The sequence below is a fragment of the Ochlerotatus camptorhynchus genome, unplaced genomic scaffold, assembly GCF_037179485.1.
Source record: "Ochlerotatus camptorhynchus isolate MF236.1 unplaced genomic scaffold, CSIRO-AGI_Acam_v1.1 ptg000177l, whole genome shotgun sequence".
In the NCBI taxonomy this organism is placed as follows: Eukaryota; Metazoa; Arthropoda; class Insecta; order Diptera; family Culicidae; genus Ochlerotatus; species Ochlerotatus camptorhynchus.
The window spans coordinates 1,956,949-1,975,700 of record NW_027040667.1 but is presented as its reverse complement, the minus strand read 5'-3'; the positions used below and the strand labels follow the sequence as shown (position 1 = coordinate 1,975,700).

At 40.2% G+C, this 18,752-nt stretch overlaps 1 protein-coding gene across 1 annotated transcript; it reads left to right on the top strand.

The window, feature by feature from the left end:
- The first annotated feature begins 4,090 nt into the window (after positions 1 to 4,090).
- LOC135701861 (uncharacterized) lies at positions 4,091 to 7,393 on the top strand. The gene has a single exon (XM_065222800.1). The coding sequence runs from the start codon at positions 4,091 to 4,093 to the stop codon at positions 7,391 to 7,393; it is 3,303 nt and encodes a 1,100-aa protein (XP_065078872.1).
- Positions 7,394 to 18,752: the final 11,359 nt, after the last annotated feature.

Sequence of the window (18,752 nt, the reverse complement as noted above, 5' to 3'; positions counted from 1 at the left end):
CCGTTAGCGTTGAAAGTGTAAATTCGTTTAGATAGCGCGTGCTTTGATAGCACTACTTCCGCTTTTTTTTTTGCTACAATTTAACAATCCATCCATTTTCAAATTATTACGAAAGGCCTCCATTCGATTTCGTATCCCCAATATATCGATTGGACATCGAAATTGCTTAATTCTACGTATCACCTGCGTGATACATCGATTGTAAAACTACACTGTTTATGTTACTCAACACAGCACATTCATATACTGTCTACGAACGGAAGACAGGTTGAGTTAGGCACCAAAAATAAAAACGAAACCGAAAGCCGCTGAATACCGGAGGTGAATGGGCGTAAAAAGAAAAAGAAAATTCAGTCGCAAATTAGTTGACCACCCGCACCACGCACCGTGAACCGGTACAAGATTGTAGACATTAGCGGTAGCCGGCATCACGTCACGCGCCATTATTTACTTTCATTGTGGCCGTCAAAAAGAGAGTATGATATGTATGATAAACAACACTGTTGTTGTGTGACTACACAGACAGGGAGAAACAAAAATGACGATAGAGTGAAATTGATTCGCACTAATTCATTCGTCAAAGTAAATCGTGTGCCAAGGAAGGTGAAGTGGACGGTAAGTGTGCGGTAGATGTAATCAAGCAAATAATCGGGTTCGTCGCTTGCACAATTTACAGCAACGTACACGTTGAACTTTATCGTTGTGATTCAATGATTATATTCGCATGCGGATAATGGAGTTCGCAAAAAATAGCGAGTTATTAATGGCGACAGGTGGTTTGATTTGTCTGTTGGGTTTGGGAAATACCCGAAATCATCTGATTCAGTGTGGATAATTGAATGAAAAAAAAAAATCGATGCAAGCTTGGAAATGAGCGACTATCAAAGCCATGTAAACATTGAACTTGAATCTCACATCGCACAGTCTTGGTCATGTATAAGGTAACAAGACAATAGAAATTTACTCAAAATCAAGCTTGCGATTGCTCATTACAGCTAAAATGCCATTATTTGGAATTATGAAATTATGAGATATTAACATTGTATTTTATATTTGTAGGATGCAGGACGAAGAGGTAAAGTTTGTGTGATACATAAAACTTGTCAAATTCTCTTTCAAAGAGTCATAATTAGCGATTTTATGATCGCTGATTGCTCACTCATGACCAGACATGACAAATCATGTACATTCATTTCGTGCATTCATTTACATTCATTTGCCTCTAACTTTTTTTTATCAAAAGAATTCCGTAAAATAATGTTTGTAACTTTTAAAGAGTTTAATATTACGTAAAACTTTTGTCCGTAACTGAAATCTGTACCTCTTATGCATGACGAACTAGAGCGGGCAGAACTTGTTATTATTTTTCAGTGAATGTAATTTACATTCACTGTAAAAACAAAGGTGGGTTCTGTTTGCTCTTGTTCATCATGCATAAGAGATACATATTTGATTCATTGGCAAATGTTGTAGCTAATATCAAAACATACAAAACCTTCATGCATCATTTTACGGAATTCTGTTGACGAAAAAAGATAGAGGCAAATGAATGTAAATGATTGCACGAAATGAATGTAAATGATTTACCATGCCTGCTCATGACACATTTTGTTTTGTCTTTTAATTTATTTGATAAGGCTCAATAGAACTAACTTTACAAATCCGAGGATTTAAGCGATGCCGGTGGTATAGTGGTAAGCGTGATTGCCTCTCACCCCAGCAGGCCTGGGTTAAATCCCAGTCGGCACCGCCGGGATGTTCTGAGGCATAACATCTCTGATCACGTCTTCCTTCGGAAGGGAAGTAAAGCCGTTGGTCCCCGGTTCATGAGTTGATGGGTCGATAGGTATGGTCCAGGTGTGGGAGCTGCCTCCCTGGCGTCGGTAGCATTGGTGCTCAGCACGAAAAACAAGATCAACGGAAAACAAATTAAGGGGAAAAAAGAGCCGAGGATTCTTGTTCACTATACAAAACACCGTTAAACCATATTCACAAGGTACAACACAATAAACACTTTATCTTCCGCAATCCAATCAGAACGGGAACCGATTCCAGTGGTTTCATTGTACAGCAGTATTGCCAAGGGGGGCAGAGCGCTTCAATTGCAGCAATGAACGCAAAACGTTGTCATCACTCACACGTTCATAACGAAACGGTTGCTTTCCTAAGTCGACGACACATCGACTGAAAGAACTGTTGATGAATAACAATGAGGAGGACCACACAATGCACAATGGTCCCAAAGCCGTATTTAGGAAGACAAAAATGTTTGCGCTAAAACCGTTAGTTTTAGGCATATGGTGTCTTGCGGAAAGTTTCTTCATATTTTTTGGCCAATTTTTTTATGTTAGTGAAATTAGGGTGGTCCATACAATTCGTGAATTAAAATGTGAACTTTTTTATTATGTAAGATAGACCAGTGCAATGTTGTAGAAAGTTGCAGAACAATCAACTTGCGGCACCTTTGCTGAAGCCACCAAACTTTCATCTCTTATGGTTCATGAGTTATGATTTTTTTTAAACAAGCAAGTTAGGGTGGCCCCTGAAAAATTGGTTTTCTATGAATATCTTTTCATACGTTCATTTCTCGTAAAACAAATGTTGTATACACTTTTAGAACTTTCAATGACAAATACAAATGAAAAAAATAATTATCTTTCAAATGGAATTAAAAACTTGAAAATCGGTTTGCTCCTTTTAGAGACATTGACAATTGAAAAATGCCAGTTTTTTGAAGAAATTCGCCTTTAACTTTCCAATAAAAAAAGATAGCAACTTGGTTGCTTGAGCAACAATATTTGTCATTGAAAGTTCTAAAAGTATTTTGAACATTTGTTTTACAAGAAAGGAACGTATGAAAAGATATTCATAGAAAACCAATTTTTCAGGGGCCACCCTAACTTGCTTGTTTAAAAAAATCATAACTCATGAACCTTAAGAGATGGAAGTTGGGTGGCTTCAGCAAAGGTGCGCAAATTGATTGTTCTGCAACTTTCTACAGCATTGCACTGGTCAATCTCACATAATAAAAAAGTTCACATTTTCTATTCACGAATTTTCTGGACCACCCTAATTTCACTAACATAAAAAAAATTGGCCAAAAAATATGAAGAAACTTTCCGCAAGACACTATATGCTCAAAATCAACGGTTTTAGCGCAAACATTTTTGTCTTCCTAAATACGGCTTTGGGACCATTATGAGCGTTGTAGATCATCTGCTGATGGAACTGACTCCAACGATGGAACCGTATCTGAAGGAAAGAAGAAAATAAAAAAAATTTATAACTGCAATTTCTGCCGGTAATCGCAAGTCAGTCCCATCTGCATTTTAATCAATTTTGAGTTAGCATCATTATTCAGTTTATCTTTCTATGTTTTTTGAGATGTGCTATTGAAAAAAGGTGGTTTGTTTAAGAAAAATGAAAAACAATACCAAGTCAAACTGTCCCACACCGAAAAGTAACCGCAAGTCAGTCCCATTAGAAAAAAATATGTTAGAAATGTTAGACAACACATCGCATCATGAGATTTGTCTCAAGACAGATTTTGTCCACTTCCCCTAGGGTATCTGGAACATATCCTGATGTGGCCAATATAGTTCTTACGATACTCAGTTTGACCGCCAATGGATGGCTTTGAATTCTCATGTGATTTGATGTATCGCTTGATGGATTTTGATTTAAAAAGGATTTACCACTTCCTCGGGTATACCCGGAACATGTCCGGGTTTGGCCAACATGGTGCTGGTCACTGATAATGACTCTTATCGATCTTATTTTTGAATTCTCATGTGAATTATGTGAATAATCAATTGATTTATCGCATGGTGGGTTTGGCACGTTTATGAAAAGCTCTGGTCTGATGAAGACCCATTGTTCGCGACCGAACCGTTCGCTCCGGAAAGACTGCCAAATGAAACCAAACGACGCACACCAACAGAAGCAGCGGCAGCAGTAGAAGCGACGCACACCAACAAAGGCAACCTAAAAGAAGAAACCGTAGAATAGCGCGCAACGCTCCGGCAGATATGAGGTGAGTTTGCCATTCCGCGAATCGGTGCACGAGCTAGGAGACAACCGAAACTTGGCCATGCATCGGTTCCTTTCGTTAGAGCGAAGATTCAAGAAAAATCCGGAGCTAAAGCAACAGTATTGTCGATTCATCGATGAGTATGAAGCATTGGGGCATTGTCAAGAGGTGAACGAAGCCGATGATATTCCCAATCAACGAGTGTATTATCTCCCGCATCAAGCCATCCTACGTCCATCGAGTTCGACAACTAAAATTCGAGTTGTTTTCGACGCCTCTGCCAAGGCATCCCGGTACGAGAAGTCATTGAACGACGTTCTTCTAGTTGGAGCAACACTGCAAAGCGACATCTTCAGTATCCTGTTACGTTTTCGGAAATATAGGATAGTATTCACTGCTGACGTTTCAAAAATGTTTCGACAGATACGCATGGCACTACTTCACGCGTGTTTCCAACGAATTTTCTGGCGGTCAAGCCCGGAAGAACCCCTCCGTGTCCTGGAACTCACAACCGTTACTTACGGGACAGCTGCAGCCCCATTCTTGGCGACCAGATGTTTGATACAGCTCTGTGACGATGAAGGCGACTCATTTCCACTCGCTGCACGAATCATCCGCCTAGATTGTTACGTCGATGATGTCATCTCAGGTGCGAACACCGTAGAGGAAGCCATCGCAAGTCAAACCCAAATTCAACAGCTACTTGAACGAGGTGGATTCCCGGTCCACAAATGGAGTTCTAACACAACAGAAGTTCTGGAAAACGTTCCAGAAGCCGACCGTGAGAAATTAGTACGTCTGGACAACACCTCAATCGACGTTATGAAGACATTGGGATTGATCTGGAGCCCACAACGAGATGAATTTGTGTTCAGCACCAATCAAACCGATCGAGAAGCAAGCCATCCTACGAAGCGAACGGTGTTATCTGAAATTGGCAGACTGTTCGATCCACTGGGTCTTGTGACGCCGGTAACCATTATCGCCAAAATGATCATGCAGAAGATTTGGAGATCCGGTCTCCCGTGGGATACCCCGTTGGAAGGAGAACTTCTACAATCCTGGAAACAATTCCGTGAAGCCCTACTCCTGGTAAGCGAAATCAAGATTCCTCGATGCACCATTTCTTCTGATGCCACCACCATCGAAATCCATGGCTTCTCCGACGCCTCGGCGGCTGCTTACGGAGCGGTCATTTATATTCGCTGTATCCTACCGAATGGTATGGCTCGACTCAACATGCTGTGCAGCAAGTCCAAGGTCACCCCGATAGCTGAATTGAGCATTCCACGCAAAGAATTACTCGGTGCCCGGCTACTTGCCCGGCTGCTCGTAAAAGTGCTGGACTCCCTTCAACTAGATGTATCGCAAGTTGTTCTGTGGTGCGACAGTCAGGTGGTACTTGCCTGGTTGCGGAAGCCGTTATCATCCCTTGAAGTGTTTGTGCGCAACCGCGTAGCAGAGATTTTGAAGAGCACCGAAGGCTACACGTGGAAGTACATCAAATCGAAACAAAACCCAGCAGATTTAGTATCCAGAGGTCAATTTCCACACGCCCTGAGCACCAATGAACTTTGGTGGAATGGGCCGACATTTCTAAGCACCGCCCAGTACCAGTCGGAACTTCCCGATGACATCGCAGATGAAGATCTTCCGGAGTTGAAAAAGGTAAATGTAACCGCCATTCCAGTCGTTAACGAGGAGAAGATGGAAGTATTTTCTAGGTTCAGCTCGTTCAGAAAGCTTCAACGGGTAATCGCGTTGGTCCAGCGATTTATCCGTAACTGTCGACTGAAATCTCGCAACGAACGAGTCCTCCAACGTCATCCTACAATCCAAGAACTACGCTCGGCTTTACAGCTGATTGTAAGGGTCATTCAGCTTGAATCTCTGGGTGACGAAATTCATCGTGTGACATCCAACGAACCGTGTAAGAAAATTGCTGCTCTGAATCCGATTTACAACGATGGAGTGCTGCGCGTTGGAGGAAGGCTTCAACATTCCCTGCTACCTTTTGAAACCAAGCATCCACTATTACTTCCTAAACATCCGATCACCGATCAAATCATCCGTACATACCACGAAGAGAACCTGCATGTTGGTCCAACTGCCCTATTGGCCGCTCTCCGATCACGTTTTTGGTTGCTGGATGGAAGGTCGTCCGTCAGGAAGATTACCAGGAGCTGCATCACATGTTTCCGGTCGAAGCCTAAAGGTTCTATTCAACTGATGGGAAATCTGCCGCCCTGCCGAGTAACACCCGCTGAACCGTTTTTGAAAACTGGCATTGACTATGCCGGACCAGTATTTGTCAAGGAAGGTCGTCACAAACCGAAAATTGTCAAGGCCTACATCGCGGTGTTTATCTGCATGTCAACGAAAGCTGTCCATTTGGAATTAGTTTCCGACATCTCTACCGCCGCGTTCCTAGCTGCACTTCAGCGCTTCGTCAGCCGACGGGGCATTTGCCGAGAGGTCTTTTCAGATAATGGCTCCAACTTTAAGGGAGCCAAATCCGAATTACATGATCTATATCTCCTCTTTCGCAGCCGCAATGCCGTTGACGAGATAGCATCCTTCTGCCAGCCAAAAGAGATCTCCTGGAAATTTATCCCACCGGAAGCTCCTAATTTTGGCGGCCTCTGGGAGAGCGCAGTGAAGACCGCTAAGTATCACCTGAAGAGGACTCTAAAAAACGCCAAATTGACTTTTGAAGAGTATGCTACAGTCCTTAGCCAAGTGGAGGCTATAATGAATTCCCGGCCTCTCTGTTCAACACCAGATCCAGACGACGAAATTTTGACACCTGGCCATTTTTTGATTGGCCGTCCTCTGATAGCCACGCCGGAGCCTAGCTACAATGAGATACCAACCAATCGCCTGTCAAGATGGCAGTATCTACAGTACCTCCGTGAGCAGTTCTGGAGACAATGGAGCCGGGACTACTTGTTGAACCTGCAACTGAGGGGGAAAAACCGCCAAAGACAACCAAACATTCGCCCTGGTATGCTCGTGCTGCTTGAGCAGAAGGATATCCCACCGCAATGTTGGAAGATGGGAAAGGTCGTCCAGATTTACCCAGGTTCCGACAATTTGGTGCGAGCGGTAGACATCAACGTCGAAGGTTCCATCTATAGACGAGCGGTATCCAAATTATCCGTCCTTCCGATTGCTGACAATGACGACCAAAACATCGATTCAGTGAATTCTTCCCAGCCTGGGGGGAATATGTTCGCGACCGAACCGTTCGCTCCGGAAAGACTGCCAAATGAAACCAAACGACGCACACCAACAGAAGCAGCGGCAGCAGTAGAAGCGACGCACACCAACAAAGGCAACCTAAAAGAAGAAACCGTAGAATAGCGCGCAACGCTCCTCCCATTGTACGTTGTCGGATCGGTGAATAAGTATAAATAAAGCAGCCCATTCGTGAATGAGCTGAGTTATTTTTTGTATTGCACACGGTTAATATCGGAGAATAAAAGATAAAAAGTTAAAACTTGTCCTCCTTTTATTCTGCCGCTTTCGAAACCGCATTCGCTGGACTGGTCGACCAACTGACTCGATTCTGCTTGTTTTCCGCCTTGACGAGGAGAATTCACCGCCTTGGTGCCAAGGAGCGCGCCAACACCCATACTCACCGGAATACGTTCCGGCCTTTGCTCTGGAACCAGCAAAACAAATCCAGAAACATTCAATAACGTTCTATGGGACCATGGTATCTTTCTACTGTTCAATACTGTGCTAAACTAATGCAGCATCGTCATAGAATTGAGACTGACTTGCGGTTATTTTTCTCTTTGACGTTAAATGTAACCGCAAGTCAGTCCCATTCAGATTTTGGCCATAAAATAAAAATTTCACGATATTTTTTTCTATATTTTATGGTAAACATAGATGCATTCTATCACATTGTACGTTTATTTTTAAATTTATCCCTCAAAAAAAAGTGTCAAATCAGAAAAGTTGTAAAATCTTTGAACGCCGTTTTCTCATTTCCAGTTTTTTACAGATGGGACTGACTTGCGATTATGGGCAGATTAGGAGGTTGCAGTTAAAAGTTGATAGAATCATCAGGATGACTGTTCTTACCCAGCTCATCTACGGATTGATGGCCAATCGTTGATGGACCTTGATCATCACTATGCTGCTACCCACTAAGTGACGGTTGGATATTTACTTCATTTCCAACCGATCGGCGTTTTTTCATAACTGGACTTCTATTATGAGATATCACGCTACGGCATGACTCACAAATGCTCATCGTTTCATCAATTTTGTGGCTATATCCCATAGAATGTATTTTTTCTACCATCGTTGACGATATGGCCTTGGTAACTTATTTCCGTTGCATCTCGGATTATTTATATTTGCACATTTCAATCCTTTGAGCCTTAATTTACTGCTTTGGTCCATGATAATAATTTTACTAAAACTTGTCTTCGCAACTTTTGTTATCAGATGGACTGCTGCTTGTATCCTTATCAACCTTAGTTTTATAGTGCTCATTGTGTTTTTATTAGGGAATTTGTGCTATTTGCCATACAAAGAAACACTGCCCAAGTCAAACTTTTGGTTTTATGAGGATTCTGTAGATCATGACTTAGACTTGTAGCATTTTTTAACACCGCTATAAAACTTGCAATGTTACTAGGGTGAGCTGTCTGCTAGAGTTCTGCACAGGGTTAATAAAATCTAGTTCAAGGTTTATTATACTTACACCATCGATTAAAGCCAGAACCATACGCATATCATTGTTTTTTTTTCAAGCAAACAATAGAGCATATAATGATCATTAATAATTACTTATACCAGTGTGTTGTTTTCTTCCGTTGTTAATGGTGACTGACTGGTGAGAAAACGTGCCACCTTTTGCTCGTAATGTTGCCAAGTGTTCGCTCTCCTCGGTACCTCGCGTGACGGCACGCATAAGTGGGTGATAATGTGAAAAAGACACTTGCGTTAAAAGCACTTAAGGCAAACGTTTTCTTCTCCTCTATTATGTATCTGGCTCGTGTTGGAAGTCTTTACCTGAGGTTTTTTCATCAAATTTTTAGACTAATATTCACCGCTTGATGCTTCAGGCATTGAGAACCTTCGTGGTTCGTTGACCCACATTTTGACTTAATTTTTTTTTTGGCAAATACATCACACAAGAACACCGGCACTTTTTCATGTTTGATCTGCGCAGCTTGACCTTTGCTGAAAAAGCGATCATTCATGATTTAAAGATTCAGTTTTCATTCAAGTGCACTCAGCGAAACGAAGCAATATTTCAAAATATTTTTTTACCTTTTCGGTTCAAATCGTAAGTTGCAACGGTATGTAACGGGAGCTATTGTAAAACATTCAACGAGTTCCATCCGTATGAGCATTATTGAAAACATTGAGCTTGTTGTTCCTTTCCCACCCCACATCATTCTTCCTACCTATAGGTATATCAAAAGTGATTAAATAGAGCGGCATTCGTCATTATCAGTTCCTGCCTCCCCAGCACAACAATTAAGTCATTGCTCGTTGATTGATAATCACATGACGGCAGGCACCGTGCCCCCTATTGCCCTACAAAAACCACCACGGCAACCGGTTATTAGTAGGCTCATCAAGACCATCGACCCCATAGCCCGTGTGGTGTAGGTCGCCCAACAGACTGACCTACCTCAAGAGCTGGTTCCCATTCGGTGATCTCATTGCCGCGCGGAATCGGTCTTCACTGTACCACACGGTGGAGCGACGCAGCGGAACACTACGAATTTACTTAGTTTTTCTCAGTCTTCTTACAACTTGAATCGTTCTTATTTTTTGCTCGAGGTAAATTAATTTCGGTCGTACTGGCGAGGCAGTTAATCGCTCACTTTTACTTTGTCTGCAATTTAAGCGTTGGGATTTTCGATTTCCATAGTTGAGATTCTTGTCGATTATGTTGTGGCTTGTCTTAGATTCAGTGTCTTGATTTGCTGGGCCCATTTTTAATTTAACCCATTTTTTGCTCATTTGTTACGGGTGGGCTTAAATTAGCTATAATTTTAAAGATTATGCTCACCGAAGGGGAAAAAGGTGTAATTTACTAGACTGCTAGATGAATGCGCTTTTGATTGCAGATTTTTATTAGACACGGCAGAATGCGTGCATAAACAGCCTTGAAAAAAAATTTGTTGATGTTGTTGCCGCAGTGCACAGTGGTCCAGGAAGTGCTTTTGTCTTAAGTTTTAGGTGTTTGGTGTCTTCAATATACTTTTTGTTGGTTTGAAAACTCCTTCTTTAGACCGTTTTATTTTAGATTTATTTTAGACACTTGATCTCGGTTAAAATTGTAGCTGTGATAAGTTCAAGCTACTTTGTTGACGAAATATTTTTCATCTCTTAACGTTTTCATTTTAGAACAACTTTTCAGAGCTGTCATTGGGTGTTCTTGAAAAATTGTGTTTTTGATCTCTATCTTTTTATTTAAAATTTCCCAAAAAAAAGTCGCTTTTAGATAACTTTTAGAGCTTTTAAACTCTCTAACCTCCAACGTCAAAAACTACCCCATTTCAATTCAAAATATTTTTTGGAATAAAAATTATTTTTCTTTAACCCTTTCGAACATGCGTAGTCATATATGACCACGCTCTATGATTGGTTGCACGAAATCAAAAGTAATAGATAGCTATATACTTTCTCCAGTAAAGTTGTAGTTGTGGATGTCAGTTATACAGGACAAATATGGCAGCAGCAGTTTATAGTTATTATGTTAATAAGCACATACCTTAACCTGGACAGCGACGATATCTTTAGCAACGAATCATGCACTGCCATGTTAATTCAACCCAATTTGACAATTCTACAGGTCAGTAGGGTCAGTATGTAACTGTTTAGTCGAGGCGACACAGTGATTCTTCGTTAGAAATTTGCCAAGATAGTTATTGATACAGTCAAACAGTTTCCAAACTCGTTTGTGAAAGTTTGAATCCATAGAGTGAGATTGGACAAATCATGATTTACAAGATCGATTCTAGCTTGCTTTTTTAAATCTTAGAGAAAGGGGATGCTATTTGAAGATTGATAACACATACTCAAACATGTACACGAGGCGTTACTTCCCTGAGATACTCCAGAGGTGCTGGTAAACGTAGAAGAGACACAATATCCTAGTCGTACTTCAAGCGCTCGTCCAGTCAAGTAGGAATGTAACCACGACCTAAGTTGCTCAGACGATCCTAGTCGGGAAAGCTTGCATAACAAAACCTTCTGGTCGATTGCGGCTTCCAGATCAGTATATATGACGTCGACTTGTGCCTTATCCTCCATCGCGGTGATGCATTTACTGGCGGAATCCAAAAGATTAGTAGCTACCGATCTACCGGGAATAAATCCATGCTGGTCAGTTGAAATGTAGTTCTTCGAGCGAATCAGGACAAATGCGCTCAGGATGATCTCAAACAGTTTGGACGTTGCTGAAAGACTGGGTATACCTCGAAAGTTCATAATATCCCGTTTATTGCCAGCTTTGAAGAGAAACAGATACGACTGCTTCCACAATTTTGGGAATTTTCCTTCCTCAAAGGATGCATTAAATATGGCTGCTAAGGCAGCTGAGCAACGGCAGAACACCACTGTCGGAATTCCATCTGGACCAGGGTGAGTGAGGTTTTCAGTCTCCTTGCTGCTGAAAGTACCATATCCCGAGTTACTTCGAATGTGCTCAGTTCCATTAAGTCACTAGGCGTATCAGAGGCAGCAGACTCAGCTTCAACGTCACTTGTCATATTTTTATCGAAGACAGATGCAAAGTGTTCAGCAAACATCTCACACGCTTCGCTAAGAGAAGTGGACTCTTTCCCATCGAGTAGCATGTTGGCCGGTATACTCGAATCTTTCCTTTAGCTGTTGACAAAGCTCCAAAAATTTCGGGGTTACGCCGCAAATTCCACTGGACTCTGAGGACGTGTGATTTGTACAAGGCACTGTTAAGTTTAATGTAAGCGATACTGGCACGCTTGAATTCACGCTTCGTGTCAGCTGTTCTGTGACGACGTAGTTTTCTCTGGACTGCGTTACGCTCACGCTTCAGCACTCTAAGCTGAGGAGTACTCCAAGCTGGGGAAAATAAAAAGAGCATGCATATCCAATCCATGTAAAATTAAATTGGTTTTTAAATTTACACGACTTGAAATTTACATGCATGTAAAATTAAACATCACTTGAGTTTTAAATGGATGGCTTTGGATGGGCTCACCTTGAATTTTACAGGACATTTAGAATTACACGCATTTTGTTTTTTGAACGAATTTGCATAAAACCGAACTGATTTTTAAATACGCGGAAGTATTACCCAGGTGGAATAACCCGCCTTCACGGCACAGTACATACCCAATAAACATTGAATGTTGAATAAGAGCTTATTCAGGCAAAAACAAGCTTCTTGAGCTAAAAAATTGCTTATTCAGCTGTTGATCAACTCAAATTGTTTGTTGGGTACCCTACACTTCCACCGCTGCATCAAAACGATCAGTCAGGAGAAAAAAGGAACCACGAACGCATATTAGAATGTTTTTCTATTTTTCCATATCTATTTTTTTGATCTTCTAAACGAAACTAAAAGTGCTCTCTGTATAAAACCGCTTTAATCAATATTTTGTCTGTCATCCATTTTCTATTTGTGGACGCGCTTATGCACGATAAATCGTTCACATAACCAAAACTGAGCGCACAAAACTTACAATACACTTTTTCCGACATTCTCCACTAATGAAGTGACCTGGCGGAAAAAAAAAATGATCGAATAATCGGTCCGTCCGCCATATTAGCTTTCTCAATGTTGAAAATCCGATGTTGTTCGATAAGTTTCAACATCACGTGGTGATATTACACTGCAAGAGAAGATTAATTGAATAAACGTGTAATTTTATGAGCTTTATCATGTTTTGTTTTATGTGCATGATTTTTAATGTAAAATTAAATTAAAACATAGTTTAAAGTGATGTAATTTTAAAATGGTTTTGGTTTACATGTCATGTAATATTGCTTATTTTTTGCTGTGTAAGCTGCGATCACAGCGAAACACATTGTAGCCAGGTCCAAAAGTCTGAGTCGAATTGATGCTACCGTTAAGCCCGGTTTCAATCAAGATGATAACGTCATACTCGCAATCAGCAGCAGCCAGGAATAGATCATCAATTTTTGTCCGAATATCTCGTACATTTTGGTAGTACACCCAGATCCGATTTTCAGTCGAACCATCCGGTTGTTGCTCTTGAGGCGGTGAGGCGCTGGAAGCAACGGACTTGCATTGTAGCTGAGCTCTTACTGACTGAGCTAAAGGAGGCCACTCTGGTTCCGATATCCTGGTTTTTGTACTTCGTCACTTTGAAAGTTTTCCAAGCCCAAGATGTTGTAAAATGGTATGGGATACTGTTCAAGCCGTAGTAATTTTTTCTCAGACCTGAATTTGAAAAAAAAACATTATTGAAGTCCGGTAGCATTAGTATCTGTCCAAAAATTGAAAAATCATGTAGCGGAATCATCATCAAATTGTATTGCTTACATGTCCATAATCAAAAATTTCCAAGCCCAGATTTTAGAATTTTTTTAATGTCCATGAAATCTTCTCTATGTTTCAGAAGTATTTATTTTTTTCTAGGACTGTGAACGCACATTCATACATCTTGAACATTACTTATCGCTTTTTCAAGTTCTCCCAGCATAAAAAAAATCAATATCACTTAAATTTATCCCAGAATCCTACAACTTGTTTCAAGATCAAGATTTTAAATCATAAACGCATGTAAAATGTTTTATGTTCGTGATCTTTCCAAATGAGAAAATTTTCCTCGTTCCAGATGATGAGAATTTTTCTTAGACTACGATCTAGAACAGATGTCTAGATTCCAGAGTTATGAACATTTGTCTATGTATCCTGATGAATGTGGACGTCTTAGTGGAATACCTGTATAATGAGAGAGAGAAGGATTAGTATTTTCCATTTAATTCCACTACTTTATTTGCTTATCCTTGACAGATACGCGTATTTCGTCTACAATGTGCAGACTTCTTCAGTGTCTTGTACTAATACTCGACTGAAGAAAAACATCGCATTTACCGAATATATATTAACACAGGTACATTTTCACTTAGAAACTTTCCGTTTAACTACGCTGAAGATATCGTCAACAAACCTCCACTAACGGTTTGGTAATAGTCCTTTCTCCTTCAGGGTTGTCTCCAAGTTGGCCATGAAAAGTTCACACAAGAAGGGGGATAGGGGGTTTCCCATTGGGGCTCCTTTCGTCTGCTTGTAGAAGTTACCTCGGAAAGAGAAGTAGTTCTCTTCCATACAAAGGCGGGTCAGCTTAAGGTACGTCCGAACCTTGTTTCTCCATGCTGCATCCTCTCGTTGTGTTAATAGCCAGTCCTCCAAATGGTTGATCGCTTCCTTGACCGGTACGCTGGGAAAAAGAGCTGTGGACCAACAAGCACAAAAAGAGTTATCCCCTATACTTCCAACCATTCGTTCCAGCAGAAAATGGCCGGCTTTCACCACATGATTCACCGAATGCAGACTCTTCCACTCAGCGATACAGGAAAGGTTAAGGAGTTACAGTACATCTTCGAAACAGCAAGACTCAACGGATACAAGGAGACCACAATCCAGGCAATCATCGAAAAAAAAGCGAGAATTCTACAAAGGAGATTATTTACAACCCTCACCTCAGCACCTGAACCATTGAAACGAGTGTCCGTTCCATTTGATCAAGATATTACTTGTAAGCTAAGACCACAGTTAAAACAATTCGAATTAGATTTAGTTTTCACCAGTAGACATAACCAGTTGAAATCATTGTTAGGATCCATTAAAGACCCAGTTAATGTTTTAGGTAAAGCAGGTGTATATAAAATAAGCTGTAATCATTGTAACAAAGTATATGTAGGACAAACCAAAAGAACTTTAGCAACTAGATTTAAAGAACATATAGCGGAGGTTAATAAGGCCAAAAAGCAAGAGGAAAAAGGCCTAACATGTGATTTCAAATCAAAGGTTGCAGAACACATCTTCACAGAGGACCACCAACTATCGACGGAGGACATCACGATTTTACGAACCGTATCCACACCATGGAAATTGGATGTTGCAGAAAGCCTCGAGATCAACAAACAACGTAATTAAACTTTACTCAACAGGGATCAAGGAAACGGACACACATGGCTTTTCAAGTTACTACCTAGGACACATCAACGAGTAAGCAGCGGAGTACCTGTTCCTATAGAAAATTAAATTTAAGTTTACCTAGTTTCTAAGTGAAAATGTACCTGTGTTAATATATATTCGGTAAATGCGATGTTTTTCTTCAGTCGAGTATTAGTACAAGACACTGAAGAAGTCTGCACATTGTAGACGAAATACGCGTATCTGTCAAGGATAAGCAAATAAAGTAGTGGAATTAAATGGAAAATACTAATCCTTCTCTCTCTCATTATATTTGTCTATGTGTTATATAAGTTTTAATATTCGACATCTTTAAAATTGCCTGCCTTAATATTGTCAAAATTAGTCGGAGACATTGAACATTTTCCTCTGCGCCTTTAATTTTTTCCAAGTCCAAGATTTCTTAATAAATGTCTATGTTCAATCTTTCACATTCCGAAATTCATTGTAATAACCAATTTGCGATCTGAATCTAAATTCATCTTAGTAAATGGTTTGTTTCCAAAAAATCGAGGCAGAAAAATGAGTACTGTGTGAGGAAATAGAGGGTAGAAACAAACCATGCTCTGGATTATTCAATTAATGCTGATTTTTCGAAAACAAATTTATGGAATCCTTCAACCAATTGTTTTATTTAAAACACTTAACACCACTGCGACCAGTAATTTGATCTATTGTAGTATATCCCGTGTAGTGCATGTCGTGTCCATCACTATTGAGAAATGATGAAGTATTCGATTTTTTACGGTTGTCATTATCGCATTTACCGCAAGGATCCGACTCTAATTGAAAGGTCCCGCTCTTTATACCCTTCGGAGTGTTGAAACACCCACCAAAGGTGCGCCCCTTTGTCAGCCAAAATTAGATTCCTTAGCAACAAAATTGAGGAGTGACACCAATAATGACCATGCATCAGAACCCTAGTCTTAACCACTTAAAACTAGGGAACAACGAATTGAAGATTAGGAATCACATAGATGAAGACTAACTAACTAATTTGTTTCTTGTTTCAAGATCATCCTCGGTAGACAAAGCCGAGTCTTGTCACTATCAACAAGGCATAAAAAGTAACAAGGACTAAGATGTGTTCCTTGGATTACTGAAAAATTCTGTTGCCCTAATTTGAAGTAGTCAGGACTAGGAATCGGTGGTAGATCTTACATCCCGTAACGTACCACGAAAAGGTGATCTACCCACGTTACGGGGCAAAAAAAACTTGAAAAATGCTCATGGTATGTTGTGAGTTTATAATATTTCTCAAAACGGGTCACAATCAACGAAACATTGGATCCATATTTTTCATATCTGTCGGATCAATAAATTTCATAAAAATGAAATAAAAAGTTTAAGTAAAAAACTAAATTTTTCAGGAACACCCTAAGCCACCATAATTGCTCTTAAACGAGAATATCAGTTCGACATCTATATTTAAGAATTCAATATTGCCAATAAGGAGCTGCACCATCGAGTTAACCTCACTTGTTTTGACATCTGATGGTGGTTTGTTTACAAAGACTTACAAAAAAAAAATGATTTTTATTTAAAATGAATTTTTTTAGGGCGGTTGATTTTTAAAAACACGATGTTAGATAACATATCTTTTAGTCCTTTTTATTTTAAAACTCGAATCCAGTTGAATCGACTAACAGGCAAACGTGAACAAACCTCCACTGGATGTCAAGCTGATGAACGCGGGTTCTTCGCGTTTATCCGTGACGTCAGCGTGCAGCATCCTATTCAGAGAAAAATTAATATTGCATTTAGTGTTGCCAAAATTATCAATCAAATGATATTTTTCCGCTCTCATACGGTCTCAATATCACGCATGATATTGGACAAAATATCATGCATGATACTGATTTTACAAGCTCCTTTGATATTGCGAGACTATTCACAACGTGTAAAGTTGAAGCTGAGAGTTGAATCATAGAGGTAACTCTAAGACCAGAAGGTCCCGAAGAAACGTGCTCTACTTTTTGGCTCAGTTCTGGTACTCTCTTCGGTCGCAAGCTAATTGATGTACCCCTCGAAACATAGGAAAATCCACGAACCCCTCATTTTATCTGTCAAACTTTCATAGAGATTGCTAAAGTATGACTGTGTCAGTGATTTGTTTTCATCGGGAAAATTTTCCGCTGTGAAGTTTTTTTCCCGATGAAAACATTTTGCGTATACGTATACGTGGCGTAGTGTGCGTACGTTAAACGTCAGCAAGCTCTGTAGCGAATCAAAACAAACAGTGTAGTACTAGAATTTCCACTAGAATGGGGTACGTTAATCTATTTGCTTGGGACTTGGCTAGTCAAGTAGTTAGCCCATTTTAAATCTATAGTTTCGTATAGATTGTTGGTTGAATCGGCGCAAAAATTATTCAGTTGCACTTCCCTTTTTTTAGAAAGAGGAGGAATAATAAATCTCTTTTTTCTCGTCACCGATCGCAAACAAGAAGCGAATACTACCAGCCGTTATGGAATTTAAAGTTGCGTTCGGGAGAAAAACAAAAATCATGTGAAACTCAATCTCACCGCAGCTTGGTGAAATTTGCAGCTGGTGAGTTTTGTTAGCTTGATATTCCGAGCTGCGATAACACAGCTTGCAATATCAACCGCCTTTGTTTGCGCGTAGATTTTTGTCAACAAAGATTAACAAGCGTGATCTTGGGCATTAATGAGATTTGATATTTTCCCAACAGAGCTTTTTGACGTTTAATCGGCGCACACTAATGCACCATTTAAATTGTATGAGTGCGAGCAAGCAGGAAACAGATTAGTGGGAATACAAACCATCCCTTCAACCCTGTGTGCTAAATAGAGAAAGACGATTAAACGTCAAAAAGGTCTACACTGATTGCATTTGACAACGGCAGCATGCTTTATAGGGGGTTTACACTTAGGCTAGTTGACTAACGCTAATAAGCTCGCTGCTAGCAAAAACGCTCACCAGCATGATAAGAAGTGTTGACATTATGCTAATACGCTGGTGAGCGGATGCTGAGAATGTTCATTATGTAAACGAAGTCAAAAGAGGATTTTTTGTTGATGAGTTCGTCTCGTGACCAGTTAATTGCTTAATTTAAAAAAAAATGGCTGTTGTGTGTTGCTTATAAGCAGGCTTGAAATTGCTCATTACAACCAAAATGCTATTTTTCGTTACTTTGAAACAATGGGATACTATAATGATAATTTTTATTTGTAAGATGCAAGAAGAGGTGGTAAAGATTGTATATCCAGAACAACATGTGAAAAGGGCATACAAGCTTTTTGTAAACAAACCTTTGTAGGCCCTTTTCTCACCAACCGAGGGTCGCCCACGCAAACCAGGAATATCATCGGTAAGGGGAAAGTGTCCCCTACCCGGTGATGTTAAAGGTTTGCGTTGGTGTCATATGGGTGGCGAGAAAAGGGCCTACAAAGGTTTGTTTACAAAAAGCTTGTATGCCCTTTTCACATGTTGTTCTGGATATGACATATAAAATTTGTCAATTTTGCTTTCAGAAGGTCACAAGCAAATAAAGTAGAGTCTTTATCTCTTCATTCT